At 49.5% G+C, this 20,149-nt stretch overlaps 1 protein-coding gene across 1 annotated transcript; it reads left to right on the top strand.

The window, feature by feature from the left end:
* Positions 1-3,240: 3,240 nt before the first annotated feature.
* On the top strand, positions 3,241-9,260 carry FITM2 (fat storage inducing transmembrane protein 2). The gene is made up of 2 exons (XM_023626611.2): positions 3,241-3,930; positions 5,932-9,260. Exons 1-2 carry the CDS (start codon positions 3,758-3,760, stop codon positions 6,545-6,547), a joined length of 789 nt encoding a protein of 262 aa, XP_023482379.1. The 5' UTR covers positions 3,241-3,757; the 3' UTR covers positions 6,548-9,260.
* The last annotated feature ends 10,889 nt before the right edge of the window (positions 9,261-20,149 follow it).

The following is a 20,149-nucleotide window of genomic DNA, read 5'->3' as shown; positions in this document are numbered from 1 at the left end:
ATCTCAAGAGGGCAGAGCCCTGACACTTGTGGTCCTCTGTCACCCTCTGGTGGGGAGGCAGGGCCTCGTCCTCCAGGGCCATAAATCGTCAAACTACAGACCCCACCACGTTAGTCAGCTGTACAGTTAACCAGTGGGCTGTGCCCAGCCTTTTTAGCTGAATTTATAATTGAAGAGAATTATCAGAGTGCCTCACACACACTAGAGGCAAATTCTGTCATGAACGGTCATAAAGCTATATTTATAGCTATATCTATGTCTCTATTGGCATTATACACACACACACATATATATACACATTCATTTAGCCCTTGTGGTCTAGTGGTCAAGATTTTGTGCTCTCACCACCACAGCCTGGGTTCGTGTCCTGGTCAGGGAACAGCACTGCCCATCTGTTGGTTGTCATACTGTGGCGGCTGTGTGTGGCTGTGATGCTGAAAGCTGTGCCACCAGTATTTGGGATACCAGCAGGGGCACCCACGGTGGACAGGTCTCAGCAGAGCTTCCAGAGTAGGACAGACCAGGAAGAAGGACCTGGCCACCACTTTGGAAAAAGATGGCCATGAAAACCCTATGAAGAGCAGCAGAGCACTGTGTGATACAGAGCCGGAGGGTGAGAGGATGGCGCAAAAAGTCTGGGCAGGGTTCTGCTCTGCTGTGCAGAGGGTTGCTAGGAGTCAGAATCAACTCCGCAGCACTGATAATAAATCCATTCGCATGCTACAGATATATTTTTATGTGTCTACTCTATCGCAACCAGTGATTTGTTGATAAATGTTTAACAACTAGCTCTCTATGGGAAAATGTACAAGTATATTCGTACATACGTTTGTTGCAAATGTTTCTGAATGTGAAAAATGTGTAGCACATAATTTATAAATTACATAAAATATATGATACTCTTTATTGTAAATTCTGTATGGTGAAATGATTCTCACAAATGCTTTCATTGATTTTTGCTGGACTCTTCTATCCATAGCCAACCTATAGTTTGAGTTCAACCATGTTTTGACAAACGAAGTTGCATCCCAATCTAGATCATCAACAAACCAAATAAAGCCCTGATTTGTAGCACTTGCCAATTTCCTGAGTGGAAATACTGTCACCACGGCTGACTTCAAGCTACCAGTGTGACATCACTGAACACGGTTTGGGAAGAGTCTCACAGTAGCATACTTTACAGATACAATGGATGTAAGCAACCCCGAGAGCATAGATAATAATAAAATATAATAATTAGGAAATGATGATTTGGGGGTAATTATTTTGAGTTTGTTAGTTTATATAGTATAATTTTTTTTTCCGCTTTATTTCCCAAATCCCCCCCAGCACATAGTTGTATATCTTAGTTGCAGGTCCTTCTAGTTGTGGGATGTGGGATGCCGCCTCAACGTGGCCTGACAAGTGGTGCCATGTCCGCGCCCAGAATCCGAACCCTGGGCCGCCGCAGCGGAGCGTGCAAACTTAACCATTCGGCCACAGAGCCGGCCCCTATAGCATAATTTTTAATAACGGCTGTGTTTGAGGATCAGTTTGCAAAAGTCTGGAAATCTAACAGTCTGCTCTCACAGGCCTGTATAACCTGGCTCCAGCACACCATTGGACTCACAACATAAATGTGCATTTCCTAAAACGGGTTGAAATTAAAAAAAAAAAAAGATGAAAACTTCTCTAGGGACTTCAAGTTTTCAGGCCTGGGTTTAACCCCGTCTTTGAAAATCTCCAGGGATGAAGCTGAAGCATCTCAAATGGAACAACCCCATTTCCTTCCTACGGAAATAGAAATCTGCAGCTTTCAGGAGGTACATTTCTGATAGTTCCTCTGGGTGATGTCTAGAGTTTCTGTCACCCAGCACCCTTTCCACTCTTCCTGAGGTGGGGGATCAGCATCTGGATTTTGATCGGGGGAAACTCTTAGCTAATAATGTCCATGCACCTCCCTGTTCTTAACATGATGCAGCTACGGAACTAATAACTGAGCACCTGACAATCTTCAGGAGATAAAGATGGTTTCAGATACTATTTACAAGCTGCCTTCACAAATAACATCTTTCCGGCTATGGAGTTTCTATTCCCAATTAGGAAAAGCCAAATTGGTATAATCACCACTGTATTTTGTTTTTTAAACCTAGCTTTTTGAAGGCCTTGCTACAAAAGACCTCTAATTGGATCAACACAGTTTATGGATATGAAGATCATCTTGAGATGGTTTTAAGGAATTAATACTTTTATTCTCGCTAGTTTATTGACTCTCTACATAAGAGATTTTAAACATTAGTCATTACAGGCATAAATCAGGCCAGTGGTTCCCAAAGTGTGTTAGCTACCCTTGGTTTAGGGATGTGAGATTATTTCAGGAAGCTGGAGATGATGAATATTTCAATAGACACGTTTTATTTGTAACAGAAGAAACATAACCGGCATGCAGAATCCATGATTCCATGGATGTTTTTGCTTGCCAGGCTATTCAGTAGGTGTCTAAGTTCTAAACGTGTATCGTTTAAAGAAAAATGTTAAGTAAATAATAGTGCTGGTGGTATATGGACATAGCAAAAGCAGTTAAGGTGGTTGTAATGGGTTGAATGGCATCCCCCAAAAAGACACATCAAAGTCTTAACCTTTGGTACCTGGGAATGTGACACTATTTGAAAATAGGGTCTTTGTAGATATAATAAAGGGTGTCAAGATGAGATTATTCTGGATTTAGAGTGGACCCTAAATCCAATGACTACTGTCTTGTAAGAGACAGAAGGAGAGAAGACACGCAGAGATACAGAGGGGAGAAGCCACATGAAAACAGAGAGAGACCGGAGTGATGCAGCCACAAGCCAAGGAATGCCAGGATGGCCGTCAGTCACCAGACGCCAGGAGAGACCCACAGCTGGGCTTCTCCCTCAGAGCCTCCAGAAGGAACCAATCCTATTGCCAGCTTAATTTCAGACTTCTGGCCTCCAGAGCTGTCAGAGAATAAAGTTCTGTTAAGCCACCGAGTTTATGGTCATTTGATATGGCAGCCCGAGGAAAGGAACACAGTGGTGAAAAAATGACTCAAGGCCGGGAAACACTGAATTAGACACTCAGCCCTGACAGGGGATGAGAGCGCTTGACTCTGTGATGAACTGAGTGACTCAACACCCTCATCTGATCTCATTAACCCCCAGCGTCCAGCATTTTCACTCAATACAGTTGTTTTTAAAGTAAAAATAAATCTAATAATTTTACAATAATTATTTTATGCATTTATTTTCTCATGTCCCTATACCTGGACCACCGTAATGAACCTCGAGTTCCTAAACTAATTCTTGGGGGAGGCTGATCTCCTCTTGTCTCCCCATTTTACAGATGAGAAACTAAGGCTCAGCTGGAGGAGGTGTCTCCAGGAGAGACTAAAAGATGCTGTACCACGGCTCCTGTTCCTACGGTGTGACATTTATTCTTCCCCATCTCAAGCACACACTCCCGCAGGCGCTTTTTCCCCGGATCAGAGGAAGACACAGTGGCTGAGACACGAAGCTGCTGCGTCGCCCAGCGGCCGGAGGCGAGAGTTGAGAAACAGGGGCGCTGCAGAGGCCGCGAGCGGCCAGGAGGGGGAGCACGCGGGCTCCGGGGCGTGCGCGCGCGCTCTTCAGGGGTGGGGCCCGCGGGCGGCGCGCATGCGCCCGAGAGGAGGTGCCGGCGCCGGCCGGGCGAAGGGCCAGACGGTGTCCGAGAGGGCCCGGGAAGGCGGACGGTGGCCGACGAGGTCCGCGAGGCCGGCATGGAGCATCTGGAGCGCTGCGCGTGGTTGCTCCGGGGGGCGCTGGTGCGGGCGGCCGTGCGGCGCTACCTGCCCTGGGCGCTGGCGGCCTCCATGCTGGCGGGCTCCGTCCTCAAGGAGTTGTCCCCGCTGCCCGAGAGCTACCTCAGCAACAAGCGCAACGTCCTCAACGTGTGAGTGCGCCCCGCTCCTCTCCCGTCCCCGCCGCGGCCGGCCCGCTGTCGCCTGGCTGCCCCGAGGGACGAGTGGTTGGAAGGGGAGGTCCTCCCAGTCGTGACATCAGCATCTGCACGAGTGTCGCGACTCAGGGACCCCGGGATGGTTGGTGTCGTTCGCAGTTCGTGTTTGCACACCCAAACCAGACAGCCTGAGCTCGCCTGGGCAGGGGGTGAGGAGCAGGGTTGTGTATGCGTGTGGGGGGGGTGTGAGTGGGAAGGGGGAATGACCCAGCCTGTGTCGCTGCTCCCCACCTCCCCTTGGAGTTAGGAGTTGGCCCCTGCCCCGAGGGAGATGCCACCTCCCTCCTGCCTGCCTGTGTCATACCCCGCGCCTCCACCCTAAGCCCGATCCCCCCAGCTTGTGACAGAATCCCATCTCCACCTGTGAAAGACCTGCCTTCTGACCCCCACCTCCCTTGAGAGCCCTGTCCCGACCTGTGATATCACCCCCGCTGCAAGATAGTCCCGGAGGAGTGGAACCCTCCAGTCCGTGACCTTTCCCCTGCATCTCCGTGGACCTTCGCAGTCCCTCAGAGGCATGGCAGTGGCCCAGGAAAGCAATGCCAGCTGGGTTCTTTGAGACATCTCCTTAACTCCGCCCACCCACTCCTTTTTTTTTTTTTTAACTCCTGAATTTTTAAGTTTATTGCATAAAAACACTGTTGCAATAGTAAAGGGAAGCTCTGAAAGATAAAACTTCTGCCTTGGTGTGAGCCTAGATTCTTCTGCCAAATTATGGTGTCAGCGGTGTCTCCCCAAAGTCAGCCCAACTTTGGTTATCTTCTTAAAACCATGGCTTCTCTCCTAGGCAGCTTCGCCAGATGCCTGACAGGTCCTGGCTCTGGCCAGTCCTTTGCATAAGTGGTCCCAGGGAAGATATCAGTGACAGGCCCTTGAGTGGGGTCTGGGAATGCTTTGGAACCCAGGAAAGAATCCCTCTGTCCTTGGCCCACCTTCGTTTCTTAGCCTGCGCTAAGAATAGATTATGAGAGTGGTAGTAGCCCCGAGTCTGTTGCATGTGTGTTCACGGCAGGTCCCCGGCTCAGCCACCTTTGGTGAGCACAGGGAGGCAGACAAGGCAGCTGCTGCTTTATCTGGCCTGGGTGAGTGAGAGCCAGGCAGCCTGGCAGACAAGTCCCTGCTGTTTGTGGGTAGCCGTGGATTCTGGCGTTTTGTTCCAAGCCTCTGTGGTAATTATTGGAAGGGAACTAGTGAATCGCTGGCTCTGGAAGGGATTTTAAAAGTCATTTGGTCCCCTCAGCTCTGTGTAACAGCTGAGGGAACTGAGGCCTAGAGAAGGGTGGTAGCACGTCAGAGTGAGGATTTGAACCTGGGTCTCTGAGCTTGAAGTCAGGCTCCGTTCCAAGATCATTTCTGCCGTGGAGGAAAGAGCCGTGGTGTAGGAAAAGCGTGGGCTTTGGGGCTGGCCAAGCCCTGGTTTCATCTGTGCTTGTGGTTGTGTAAGTGTGACGCTGGGCAAGTTATTGAACTGTTCTGAGCCTCAGCTTCTTTATCCATTAAATGGGGCAAATGAGACCTTCCTCCCAGGGTAGCTGTGAGTGTCCTATAGGAAGGTGAAGGTGAGTGAAGGCTCCTGGCATTTGGTAGATGCTCGGGTATCATTACTTTCCTGAGCAGATAGCATAGTGCTTAAGATCACAGACCCTGGATTTGAATCCCAGCGCCGCCACTTACGTCCTCCACTTTGGGCACGATACTTCTCTGTGCCTCAGTTTTCTTCTCTGTAAAATGGGGATAATAACAGTACCTACCTCATAGAGTTGTTTAAGGATTAAATAGCTGATACGTTTAAAGTACTTAGTAAGTGAAGTTGCTATCTGGAGCTTTTATCCGCTTTTCTCATTTTCCCTCCCTTGCGAGTCTAGACCTGAGCCGTGACATTGTTTCCTATCCGCCATGTCTCCTGTCTTCACTTCCGCTTTCCTCCTCTGCCAGGTATTTTGTCAAAGTGGCCTGGGCCTGGACCTTCTGCCTCCTCCTGCCTTTCATTGCCCTCACCAACTACCACCTGACGGGCAAGGCTGGCCTGGTGCTGCGGCGGCTGAGCACCCTGCTGGTGGGCACGGCCATCTGGTATGTGTGCACAACCCTCTTCTCCAACATTGAACACTACACGGGCAGCTGCTTCCAGTCGCCGGCCCTGGAGGGCGTCAGAAACGAGCACCAGAGTAAGCAGCAGTGCCACGGCGAGGGGGGCTTTTGGGATGGCTTCGACATCTCAGGCCACTCCTTCCTGCTGACCTTCTGTGCCCTCATGATTGTGGAGGAGATGGCGGTGCTGCACGAAGTGAAGACGGACCGAAGCCACTGCCTCCACGCCGCCATCACCGCCCTGGTGGTCGCCCTGGGCTTCCTGACTCTCATTTGGGTGTGGATGTTTCTGTGCACGGCCGTTTATTTCCACAACTTGTCCCAGAAAGTGTTTGGCACCCTGTTTGGTTTGCTGGGCTGGTACGGGACATACGGGTTTTGGTATCTGAAATCCTTTTCCCCAGGACTTCCTCCCCAGAGCTGTAGTTTGAATTTGAAGCGAGACAGTTACAAGGAATAAAAGAGAAACAAAAGGGGTGATAGCAGGTCAGTGACTAATCTATTCTCATTTATTTTTCTTAGTTATTTGACTAAATTATTGGTCCTACTTCAGAGAGGAAGCTCGTCAGGCAGTTTTAGGGGGTGACGGTGGAGTCCGAGGAGGGAGTTCAGTCTCCAGACTTCTTGGCGACGTGACCCTGTGTCACAAGCACCACCATTTCCAAGCAGGCACTTTGCATCCCTGGCAAGACTTGACCTTAATCTAGACCGTCCCTTTTGTCCCTGGAGCGCAGAGCTGAAGCTCAGCGAGAGGACAGAGTCAGGAAGGCCTCTGTTGTGTGGCCGGAGGGGAGGCCAGGGCCTCAGGACTCCTCTGCTGCCATCATTCTCCCTGACTCCTAGATGTCTTCTGTTTAACGGCTGTTTATGCTGTTATTTACCAGTATTTCTCTCTGGTCAATTTTTCATAAGCATTTATTTCCAGCAGGGTTCTCTATAAAACAGCCAGCCACCTGAAAGACACTCTCTGGTTGTAGTGTTTGTTTCATCCGTGGAATGTTAAATATTCCAGCTGGCTCGTGATTAGCTCCCAAAACTGTTAACCTGGAGTGTCTCTGCCTCTCAGTACTGGATGATTTTTATCTAAGGAACATTGATAATTTTCTATCCGTGTTGTCTATTCTGTGTTGATTTTTGGAGCAATAAGGTTACCTTTTTTCTTAGTGAATGCTTTATGGTTTTTAATAACAACTATGGCATTTGTTCTTTGTCAACAAAACTGAAAATAACTCCCAACTTCAGGGCTGCACTTTGGTACGTGTATAGAGTGCTTTGAGTTTTTTTTAGAACACTAATTTACTTTTTATAAACCAATGTCTTGGCTTATAGTATTCAATTCCACCTCATGGGGCTGTTTTCTCTGTTAAGAGTAAAGCTGGAAAGCGGACATTTTAATAATAACTTGATGAATCTTAAGCTGAGTGAGAGTAATTTTGCAAAATGTCTATTTGCACTGAAACTTTCCTCACCATACATTGGTGGCATAGACTCAACAGTGCCTCAGAGTCATACGACAAGGACACTGATCAGTCTGCCGTGGCCCAAGGCATTTTTACCTTTTGCACAAGATTGTGGTTAAGTCAGAAGTGAAGGAAAATATCTTCCATTGCCTCTGATGGCAAGAAGCCAAGCTGTTTGCAAAAATGTCCTTATTAAATGGTGGCATGACTTTGGCTTCACTCTCTACCACCAAGAAAACCAAACCAGACCTGGGCCTCTTCAACTGACCTTGAAATCGACCTTTTGTTTCTCTTGCAGCTCTTCTCAGTTTCCATCCTTGTCCTTCTGTGGCCTTCACTGTGAGTGTGCTGGGAAGGGTTAGAAATCCTGTCACCTCCCACCACAAAGGCGTGGTTACATGCTCCCTGTTAAGATACCCCTCCCCTCTCCCAGCTGTCTCAGTAAGCCTTTCAAACCAAGCCCCTTGCATTTTGGATAATCATCCTGGAAACTTCTTTGATGTCCCTCCCCCCAGTCAAGCCTGATAATAGCATTAGCTGATAAGCACTACACTTGACTGGCTTAACTCAAGCTTAGGCTGTTAGGAGCTTGGGGTCGGAAAATCTTCAGGGTAAATTGTATTTCATGTAAAGATGTATTTAAAATATGTAGTTCGTATCCTGTCAGGCTGTGGGTTGACTTGTATTGATCAAAACGTGAGATGTGATATGTGGTACCCAAAGTGCAGAAACACCTGCGGTGAGAGTGCAGAGGTGTCGCCATGGTGCTTTGGGAGCACTGGCAAGATGGGACAGGCCCCATGGGGACTTTTGTCCCCTCTGGAGTTTACATCCCTAAACTGGGGGTGGCAGTGGGGCTGGGGTAGGTGGTGGGGCTTGTTGAAGGGATTGACATCTCTCCTAAGCTTCAGGTTCAGCACCAAAAGGCAACAGGCACAGGGTGGCTTCAGAAGTTCATTCGTCACACTTAAGTCTCCAGACGTCTCTCTCCTGCAGGTCTGAGTCAGGCTCAGCGGTGAAGGAACTCTGTGGAGTGTCGGGTAGTGAGCCTTGCGTGTTGACTGTCTTCCACCATTGCCGGTTCCGTCCTGGCCCCCTTGCCTCTTTCTTGGGAGCGTGCACTCTCTCCCTGCTTGGGACAGCATGGCGCAGCTCAAAGAGTTTGGGCTTAGGCTCCCGTGAGATGTGGGCTCAAGTCATGGCCTCACGACTGAGAGCTGTCTGACCCTGGGCAAGCTTCATTTTCCCCCTCTGTAAAACGGAGGTGATCCTGTTAGGATTGAGGGAAACTATGCATGTGAAGTGCCCAGCACATGTGCTTAGCAGGCCATAATCCCCCGCCCATTTTTCTCAACTAAGCCTTTAGAAATTTTTGACTCCTCTGGAGAAGGCAGGGAAACTAACACCTTCTTTTGAGTGCCGTTTGGGGTCTGGGTCTCCCTGTGAAATAGGCTTGTTTTGTGTTTTGAAGAGTGTCTGTTGTCCCAGGTGCTGAACAAGAGGCTTTTGAGGGCTTCCGTGACCACAGAATACTGCTGTGCTTGTTTCCCTCTCCACGTTGAGAGGTTCATTCACTGACGCCTCGTTTTCCACGTGCATCTGTCATCGTCTGAGTACCAGATTGTGTTTAGAGAATGGCTCTTGCCACTGTTATGTGCACACAGATCGTATGTAAACAAGCAAATTAAGTAAACTGGAGATAATGAAATCCCACATTCCGGCATTTCGTGTGTTCCTTTCTAAAACCCTTAAGAAAGTCCGGAACCAGTAAAGCTCAGCCCAGTTTATGAAAGTAGGGTAATTCTGTCTTGAGCTACTCGTTATATAGAGGCTGTTTCATAGCTGTAGTTACTCTGATTTTTTCTCCTAAATCCTGTAAACTAAACATGTGTTCAGTCATACATTTCTTAGCTTGCTTTACTCTTCCCTCCATACCCACGTCTTAGAGTCCTGAGGTCTGGATCAGCCAGATTCGGGAGCAGTTTTCTTGGCAGAAGGAGAAGGGGTAAGCCCACGGAAATAACGCTGAAGAGCACTTACAGAGTTCACTCCGGCAAGGTCGTCTTTGAAAGTGCCATGTAGCCCCGGAGGCCTGTACACACATGAGGCTCTTTTGTGCTGTTAATGCCCACTCATTTGTCAGCCTGACCTGCTTGGCACCTCCAGGGAGTGTGTGTCGAAAGCTCCGTGGCCCAGGATTAGGATCTCCTCATTCTGCAAGGCTTCCCTGTACAGATTCCTCCAGCAGCAACAAGCCCTTCTGGAGTTCATGCTGTGAGCCAGCAGCCGGGCTAGGCTGGTAAACTCCCTCCCTCGTGGAGTTTATGGTCCAGAGTCCATCCCTTCAGGGTTTAAGGTGTGTGCTGGGGTTGCAGAGGTGAATTTGATGCATCTATGTGTTCAAGGAATTTTCAGTCTTGTGGAGAAGACCCATAGGACCAGTGTCACTGTAAAGTGTTCTGAGCACCCAGGGCAAGATGAGGGCCTGAGAACAGGGAGGAGGCAAGCACCAGCTGCCCTGGGGTCTTGGGGAGTGTTTTTACTGAACAAAGCAATTCTTTTGGGTTTTGAAGGATGAGGAGGAGTTCAAACAGGTAGGCAGAGAAGGGAATCCAAGGAAGCGAGAACAGCATGCGCAAAGGCACATAGATATGTTCCCATGATTTTTGTTCATATATCCCTTCTTAAGAAACCTAACTTTCGCATCGTTTTCAAGAGCAACGGAGATTGAAGAAAGGCAGACTTAAAGAGGGACTGTCGATGGAGATCATGGGCTCACCCTGCTGTAATATAAAGAGCACTCAGCTAGAGGTTGGCATACCGTTCTGCCACTGCTTTTCCTGCTTTTCTGTGTGACCTTGAATTAGTCACTCAACATCTCTGGGTCTCCATTTCCTTATCTGATAAATGGTGGGAGTGGACTGGATAATTTTACCAAATCGTCTAGCCTATTCTGTTTCTCTGTTCTGCTTGATGAAAAGTTCCTCCCAAGCTGGTTGTCATTTTTATTTTAGGAAACAACCTGGAAAGAAACTCATACTTGGAGCTGAGGTGGCAGCTGGTTTCCCAGTGAGTGATGGAGAAACTGACCTGGGGGTGCACTTTACCACCCTTCCCCCTTTTCTCTGCATTGACAGCCCGGTGTAGTTCAGACCTGACTGCCTGGGTTCCTGTGGACTCGCTGGACATGGGGAGCAGAACCTTGTTCCCAGAGGGATGGACTGCAGAAGCCTTTAAAAAGTCTCCAAAATCAAAACTTCTTTTCCTCCCTAAAGCCCCAGTATACGGCTGTATATCCTAGATGTAGGTCCTTCTGCTTCTGTGTGAGCTGCAGCCACAGCATGGCTACTGACAGACGGGTGGTGTGGCTCCACGACTGGGAAGTGAACCTGGGCTGCTGAAGTGGTGAGCCCTGAACTATAACCACTAGGCCATCAGGGCTGGCTCTCAAAACGTTTTCGGTAGCCATTGAGGAGAAGGTAGGTTCTGTCACAAGAAACCCTGTGCGGTTACAAGAAACCTTCAGATATTGTTCCAGAAACCCCTAACACAGTCTCTGGCGAGTTTTAAAGTTGAACACAGTGCAGAAAACGGGTCCTCTCGTACCTTGGGAGGAGGGGGCCAGTAAATTGGTGCTCCCTGTTTAGATGGTAATGTGGTAGTAGCCAAACTTAAACTGTGTGGACCCCACAGTCTCAGTCTGGGGACCTGGGTTATGGAAATGCTTGTAGAAGTGGACAGAGTGTACGAAGATGTCATTGCAGCTCTCTGCAGTAGTGAAAAATTGCCAAGAACTCAAATGCCAGTCAGATAGATTATGGTAACTCTATATTAGGAATAAAATGCAGTCGCTACAAAGAATAAATGATGTTCTGTTTAGCAGCAATCTGGAGACAGAAAGACGTGGGTTTGTGCTGTGACTGACGGTGTGCCCTCGATCCGGTCGGTCTCCCTGAGTCTCTGCTTCTGGCGTGAGATGGCGACGATGGGGCTCACCTGCTTCAGTGTTTGCTGCCCCGGTGGTTGAGGGCACCGGCGACCAGGCACAGTGCAGGGCAGTGTTAATTTGGAGAGACACGGTCCTGCTCTCAGCCGTTTACAGTCTAGCTGGGCACAGACAATGAAATGAGCAACCCCACACTGCGCTGGGCGGCAAGAGCAGAGTGTCCCCCAGCCTAGCCTGCCACTGTCACAGCTCGGGCAGAGACGAGTGACAGAAAGCACTTAGAAAAGCAAAGTGGGGAGGTTAACATGGGCTCAGTCAGACGGCCTGCTTCTAGTTCTGGCTCTGCTGTACTCGCTGGTGTGTGACCTTGAACAAGTTCCATAGCCTCTCGGCTCAGTTTCCTCATCGGTAAAATGGGGATAATATAAATACCTCCTAGACTTGTTGTGAGGATTAAATGAATTGATCCTTGTGAAGTGCTTGGAACAGGACCTCGGATATGTGAGGTGCTATATAAATGTCTTTCAAGTACACAGTAAGTCCCTAACGTGCCATCTTTACCATAACTTATTTTATTTTTTATTTATTTTTTTTGAGGAAGATTAGCCCTGAGCTAACATCTGCTACCAATCCTCCTCTTTTTGCTGAGGAAGACTGGCTCTGAGCTAACATCCACGCCTATCTTCCTCTGCTGTATATATGGGACGCCTGCCACAGCATGGCGTGACGAGCGGTCCATGTCCGCACCTGGGATCCGAACCAGCGAACCCCGGGCCGCCGAGAAGTGGAATGTGCGAACTTAACCATTGCACCACCAGGCCAGCCCCCATAACTTACTTTAAAATCAGGAAAAAGAACCCCCATACGTGTTGGTGTTTCGATTTGATCGACTCAGAGGTGGTTAAAATGCGCAGTCAGTGGATGTGGAAGGCCGCGGCCGTGTGCAGTGACCTAGTGTGGGAGTGGAGTCTGGGAGCACAGTCTGGGCTCAGGGTGAACCAGGGGATGAGCAAACGCGAGGGAGGCGTTTTCCAGGAGAGCTGAGAGGAAAGGACATCCATGTGTCTCTGGGGTCCTTTGGGCCAAGGTTAAGTAGATCCTGCTGTTTGAGATGCTGTCCACTGACAGGCGAGCTCAGGGCTGCTGACCTGGTTTCCAGGCTGCTTGTGTTTGGGGACTGGGCTGGGAGCCCTCTCGCAGAGCCCTGCTGCTTCCCCTGTCTTCTCTGCCAGGGTGTGGCTGCTGGAGGTGGCTGGAGGTGACTGAGTCCTGGGAGGTGAGTGGGCGGAGGAGCCTGGGAGCCACCCCTAATCAGCCTCTGAATCTCTGGAGCAAAGTTATTAGGGTCCTGTCCAGACAAGCTGTTGTCACCCATGTCCCAACTCCACTCCTTTCATCCCTTCTTGCCTTCTATTTGTATTTCCCGTGCAGGTTGCCTCTGCTGGATACCCACGCTCTCATGTGCTGCTGCGGAGTGATGCAGGGGTGAGGGGGTGGGGGCATAAACTGACTCTCATCTGGAGTTATTAGCGGCTTTGAACTAGAGCAAGCAGACTATTCAAATCCTGCCTATCAACTCCTCAACTGTGTGATCTTAGGCAAGTCATTTTGCCTCTCTGGGCTTGTTACTCATCGATGAAATGGGGATAATTCTTTCTACCTCACTGATTTGACTGGCTTAATGAAGTCATGGATGGGAATATAATTTATAAGCTTTATAATGTTGGGCACCTATGAAGGCAGCTTATTATTGAAGAGATTGATTTTGCCTGATGAATGTTTCTCTCAGAGGCCTGGGCACTGTAACTCCTACATGTCCCCAATAACCCTGGAATGACTTGGTGTCATCAATATAATAAAAAAGTGCAACACAATAAAATTGATACCAGCCAGCATTTGTTCTGAATTTTTAAATCTGGTGCTTGCCATTTTTACCAAGTCTTCTCACCTGTGGTCCCCAACAACCTAGGCTTGGAGAAAACAGGAGGGGCTTTGGCTTCTAACGCATTTGGCTTCCTATCCCAGCTCTGCCACTGTGTTAGGCAGCTATTGCTGTAATAGTGCTTTGTAACAACCACCCTTAAACTTGATGGCTTACGACAGCAAATGCTCACAGGTCAACGGCACCTCTGGTGATACGGTGAGCTCTGCTCCAGGCAGTGGGTCAGCTGGGCTTGGCTCCGGCCGACAAGCTGGGTTCAGGGCTGTTCCACTTTCGGTCTAGGGTTCAGACTAAATGGGCGGCAATTCCCTGGGGTGTGCTCTTCTTATGATGATCACGGGCACCCAAGCCTCAGCCAAACCACACAGCACATTTAAAGCCTGTACACGCATCACATCCTTCCACCAGCATTCCACCTGCCGGAGCAGGTCACGTGGATAAGCCGCACTGATGGGGCAGGAATAAACTCCACCCCAGTGGGAGGCGCTACCAAACTGCATGGCAAGGGCTGTGACGTATGATCCTAGTAGGGAATCCAATGACGCTTGTACTTTGTCTACTTAACTCTCTGAGCCTCTGTTTCCTCATCAGTGAAACAGAAATCTCTGCTTTGCAGAGTTAGACCTAATTTATGTAAATTTCCTACTGCATAGTTAGTACTCAATGGATGGGAGCTATTATCAGCTCCATTTTAGAGATGAGAACACCGAGGCCTTTAGGCAGTGTGGGCCCAGGTTGCTAGAGAAGGACCACACAGGTCTTTGGAGATATGTTGGAGTGACGTGGGCGATCGATTCTGTGACTTTGGCGGTGAGGAGCCGATGAGCTGAAGAAGGTGAGGACAGCCCTTACCGTCCTCCCCGACAGGGACCTCTCTGTGAGTGGTCAAGGGACCCTTCTTAACAGTGTAAACTTGGGGGTGCCCGTTACCACAGTCCTGCTGGTGGCGGTGTCCGTCTTCCTCACTGGACTGAACTCTGATGCCCCACGTCCTCTTCATCCCTGGCTCCCTGGAAGGCACCTCGTAGAAGGCTCGGCAACTGAAGGATTCTGAGTAAGTGTTTGCACACTTTACTTGTCCTCCACGCTGTTCTCTCCGCGACATTCCGAGAGACAGAATGGGACCAGCGAAAGGACTTTTGGCTCACCCACAGTGGGATCCTGACCAAACCAGACACCAGCCCATGCAGGGCCTCGGTTTCCCCATGTGTGGAACAGGCAGGTAGGGCTTCATGCTGTCCTGCAACCTGGACTTTCTGAGTCATTCTCATTCACAGTTACTCCTTATGACAAAGGCTGCTGGCTGGCCACCACGATGTGTTCTCTTCCTCCTCAGCAACGGGCTACCCAACCAGGGACCACCTTTCCAGCCTCCTGTGCAGCTGGGGGAGGCCCTGTGATTAAATTCTTACCCCTGAGAAGTGAGAAGAAGTGACGTGACTCTTTTGCAAGGCTAGGCCTTGAAAGGTTGGACTTGTGCTCTTCTGTCCTCCCTTTCCTTCCTATCACATAAAACCTGGGTGTCGCATGACCATGCAGGTGGAGATAACGCCCTAGAGGAAGGTGGAGCGACAGCGTGGAGGGAACCTGGGGCCCCGAATGAAGGCGGGGAGCAGACTCCCGGCCACTCCACCACTCACCCAGTGATGGGAGAAAGCTGAGCTTTTACTCTCTTAAGTCCCTGATGTCTTTTCCTTCTTGTTAAAACAGCTCCGCGCTCACCCGAAGGATTCCGCACTCCCCACCCCCGGTACTCCATCTCCTGTATTCCCATTTCTCCGGGCCTGACTTCCTTGCTCTCTCCGTGCAGATGCCCTTGGAAAAGCTGCAGTGTGTTAGGCACTTGGCAGAGACACAGCTCACTTAGGCAACAGTCTTTCTGCAGGTTCTAAGGAGAGTTACCAGCTCTTCTAACAACCAAAGACCCTCCCTGTCTCCAAGCCGAGGTGGGGCTTCTCTGTCTTTGCTCTGGGTGCTCGTCGCTGAGTCTTGGCAGGACCAACAGACCTCCCCTCTTCCTGCTGGTCAGTCGGCCCCACCCCCAGCCCCAATAACCCAGGTCAAGCCTTCGCTTATCACTCCAGCCAAGGTTGCTTCCCATCCTGCTCCCTGAGGTCCCCTTATCTTCAAGCAACATTGCTCATTACTACAGCCCCCAAGGCTGGAGGCTCCCTGGGGGCGGGGACTGAGTCCTATTTAATGATTCTGGCCCATGGTAGGTGTTTCAGGAGCATCTCGTTCGTTCCGGCTGCTGTAACAAAAAATACCAGAGATTGGGTGGCTTCCACAGCAAACATTTCTCTCTCACCGTCTGGAGGCTGGGAAGTCCAAGATCAGGGCGCTGGCAGATTGGGTGTCTGGTGAGAGCCCGCTTCCTAGTTCATAGACGGCCGTCTTCTCACTGTATTCCCACGTGGTGGAAGGGGGGCGGGAGCTCTTTTATAAAGGCATGAATCCCATTCATGAGGGCTTCACCCTCATGACCCTTGGGAGTTAGGATTTCAACATATGGGGGAACATGGCGGACACTAACCTTCAGCTCTAGCGTCGGAGCGTTTGTGAACACATCCTCCTCCTTCCAGTCCTCCTGCTAGGGATCCAGAGCTCCTTCCCCAGCAGATAGAAGAAGTCGATGTGGCATCCTCCCAGCTCAGAGCCTTGGGTCCCCCAAACAGCCATCAGTCATCTCTCCCTTCTCTCCAGGGGTGAAATGGTCAAAACTGCCCTGACTTCATGGGCAACCTTGGGCAAGTTACTTAGCCTCTCTGAGCCTCAATTTCTTCCTCCGAACCAGGAGTATGTTACACTGGCTGCCCCTTCTACATCTTAGGGTAGCCTCAAGAGTCGAGTGGATGTGAGGGTGCTCCAAGTGCTGCAGTCATTGCCTTGGGTTGGCTTCCTCAGAAGCAGACTCTGAGATGCGACTTGCACGCAGGAGGCTGACGGGGGCATGCTCTTGGGAGCCGCCCCTGTAAGGGAGTGAGAGAAGCAGGATGGGCAGGGGCATCCTGAACTGTGGTGCAGCTGCTACGGAACCTCAGCTGATCCTGTGGGGAGCTCTGGAGCTGGGATGCCCCTTCAGAGATGTCCGAAAATGAGGCCGGGGGCAGACCTTTCTTTCCCCATATCTACCAGTCGTGGATGCAAGCTGCCCTCGGGGAGGTGGAATAACCTTGACTGCAGCAGCTCCCTTCTTGAGGCAGTGCCCTGAGAGGGACTCAGCTGTGAGCTGTCAACCGCCAACTCCCAGCAGCTGGGGGAACACCACTGCCTCGGCCCTGGAAGGGGACATATAGGTGGCACACCACAGGATCCACTACAAGAATGAAATTAATGACCCATGCATCTGTATCAATAACCATAACAGTAATAATCTATCATAAATGTACAGCAATTAACAGTTTACAAGGTAATTCACAACCATCATGTTAGTTCCTCAGAGCAGTCTTTGAGGTAAGGAGGGTGTGAATTTTTAACCCTGTATTTGAGGTGAGGGACCTGACGTTCAGGTTAGTGTACTAGGCAATGTCTGTTACCTCTAGCTCCACCCTTACCCTTCCACGTGCACCTCTGTATCGCAGGGATGGGAAGCCTGCAACGTACATTTCTCATCCTGCTTCCCTTTGGGTTCTGCTGTGGTGGAGGTTAAAGTAGGTGAGAATGGGCAGAGCATACATCATTGAGTCCATCCCAACATTCTTATCTCCCTATTTGGGGAGAAGGGCTCTTCTCTAGGTCACAGAAAGCTTCCGGGACTTCCCCCCCAACACAATAGTTACCATACTGTATGGATGGGTCTGGGAGAAGGATTAGGTTCTGTTGTGAACTCCATCAGGTGGTGACTCAAACTGCAGTTTTATCCGATGTGGTTTCTTCATTCAAGCAAATCAACCCAGTTTCTGGCACTTTGTATTCAGCTCTTGGTCTGGAAAATGTTATTCTCTGTATCAGTTGGTAAGGACCACCAAAAGCCGTTTGCCTTTACTTGGCAGGGCAGCTGGGCATCTTTGCTTTCTTACTGTGGGGCTGTGTCAGCTTTTCTGTTCTCTGTCATAACCTAGTCTGTAGAGACCTTGATTATCCTGATGTCCCCATAACAAGACACTGATCCACTACATTGATGCGTCCTGCTGTACCCGGGGAGCAGGAAGTAGCAAGCACACCGGATGCTTTCATAAGACCCAGGCATGCCAGAGGGTGGTATATAAACCCCATGAACATTCAGAGGCCTGGCACCTTGGGGAAGTTTCTGGAGTCCCAGGGGTTAGGAGATGTCAGGCTATCCCCTCCAGGTCAAAGACAAGTTGCTGTACCCACCACAAGAAAACAGCACGACAAGTGGTGGCGCTCTTTGGATTTGTGAGGCAACATTACGCCCATTTGTGTGCTGCTCCAAACCGTTTACTGAGTAGCCCAGAAGAATGCCAGTTTTGAATGGGTCCCAAAGCAGATTCGGGCTGCAGTGCAACATACTCTGCCGGTTGATCCTTATGGCCCAGCAAATCCAAAGGTGTTCAAGTTGTCTGTGAGATAAGTGTGCTGGTGTGGAGCCTTCAGGAAGCCTCCGGAAAATCTCAGTGCCCACCCCCAGGATTTGGAACAAAGTCATGTCCTCTTCTGTAAATAACAATTGTCCCATTGAGCAATGGTGTCTGGCTTGCTGCTGGGCCCTGGTAGAGACAGTACATCTGACCACGAGGCACCACGTGACTGTGCAACCTGAGCCGCCCAGCATGAGTGGGGTGTCATTCTGATCCATCAAGCCATAAAGCTAGGCATGCACGACACCATTCTATCATCAGGTGAAAGCGAAACAGCTCAGACTGTGTCACCTATTCCTGCCACATTGTCACGCCACCTCTCCCTCAATTAACACCTAAGGCCTCGTGGCAAGTTCCCTATGATCAATTGGTAGAAGAAAAAACTCAGGCCTGGTGCTAACTGGAAATGGAGGGTTGCAGCACTGCAGGAATGCCTGAAAGACGCTGGAGAAGGGGAATCCTTTCAGCGGCCAGGACTTCAAGCAGTACATGTGTTTGTCCACTTTATCTAGGTGGAGATGGAAGTCCAGAAATGTGGATGGTCACATATTCATGGGATGGATAGTGGCCGGCTGATCAGGAACATGGAAAGAACAAGACTGGAAGGCTGGTAACAAGGAGGTTGTGGGAGAAAGCATGTGGATTGACCTCTAACAAAGGGCACAGAAGGAGAGGATATTTGTGTTCCATGCGGATATTCCTCCAAAAAGTACTCGCTACAGAGGAGACAACAAATGGATGGACAAGATGACTGGTTCTGTGGATGTAGGTCATTTCCTTTCTATAGCCACTCTAGTATGTTTTTAATAGGCTCACATACAAAATGGCCCTGGTAATCGAGCTAGAAGTTATAAGTGAACACAACAACATGGACTGCAAGACTGATTTAGCTAATACTACCAACTTGCACAGAATTCCTGATATGGCACCATTCCCCGTAGGACTAGCCACCTAGTGGCAGGCTGATTACATTGACCTCGTCCATCATGGAAGGAGCAGCACTGTGTGTATTCTGTATATGGATTTGCCTCCTTTGACCACTACATCCGTGAATACCTTGGTTCCAGTATTGGTATTCCATACAACATGCTTCTGACCGACGAATTGATATTAGAGCAAAAAAAAGACAGCAATGTGATTATACCTATGGAATTTTCTGGTTTTACTATGTACTCTATTATCTAGAAGCAGCTGGACTTAAGGAACATTGAAATGGCCTATTGAAGACTCTATTATAGCAGCAGCTGGGAGACACTGCCATGTCGGGGCGCTGTCCTACAGGATACAGTATATACTTTGTACCAACCACACACAGTGCTGTTTCTCCCACACCCAGAAAACGTGGATCTAGCAACGCTGAGGTAGAAATGGAAGTGACTTCTCTCACTATTGCGCAAAATAACCCATTCACAAAAATGTTGCTTTCCATCCCTGGAACTTTGGAATTTGATGGCTTAGAGCTTATAGTTCCCAGGGGAGGAATGCTTCTACTGAGGAATACGTCAATTGACTTAGAGGCTGAGATTGCCGCTCAGCCATTCTGAGCTCCTCATAACATTGAAACTACGGGCACAGAAATAGGTTATTCTGCTGGCTGGGGTCATTGGTCCTGATCACCAAGGGCAAATTGAGTTGCTGCTACAGTGATGGCATGGAAGTATGGGAGCTCTGGGTGCCCCATAGTGCGTCCATGTCCAACAGTAAAGGATTAATGGAAGACGACAGCAACCCAGGGACCACCAAAGTCTGAGTCATTGCAACAGGTAAAATATCCCAACCGTGGGGTCCTGGCTGAAGGCAAAGAGAACACAGAATAGCTAGTGGAAAAGAGAGAAATTATCAACATTGACAGTGGCCTTGGGCTCAGTTGCAGCAACGAGGACTGCAGCAGCCAGGAGTATTTTCCTCCTTGCATATTTTGTGTGCACACATCGTATGTAAGGAATGCTGGTGATGGTTAAATTTACATTTTAATCTGTGTTTACAGTATATTTGGGTATACCTGTGATCTCTAGAACTAGGAGAGGCATGAGAAGACAACCCAGCATCATCTGGAGTGATGTTGCTGACTGACGGGGCTCTGTGAGCCTCATTTTTGGAGAGAAGGTGAGCATGCCCTCGTTTCAGGAGAGCAGCTGGTCCTGTGAGGATTAAGCATGATGTTATTGTTCTC

Source organism: Equus caballus, chromosome 22 (assembly GCF_041296265.1).
Source record: "Equus caballus isolate H_3958 breed thoroughbred chromosome 22, TB-T2T, whole genome shotgun sequence".
Lineage (NCBI taxonomy): Eukaryota > Metazoa > Chordata > Mammalia > Perissodactyla > Equidae > Equus > Equus caballus.
This window is presented reverse-complemented; position numbering and strand designations above follow the sequence as displayed.

What these genes read in the sequence shown, in the direction of transcription:
- FITM2 (XM_023626611.2), top strand. Translation starts at nt 3,758, where the DNA reads ATGGAGCATCTGGAGCGCTGCGCGTGGTTGCTCCGGGGGGCGCTGGTG. An exon ending in AAGCGCAACGTCCTCAACGT is followed by an intron (nt 3,931 to 5,931) that starts GTGAGTGCGCCC and finishes CTCCTCTGCCAG; the next exon opens with GTATTTTGTCAAAGTGGCCT.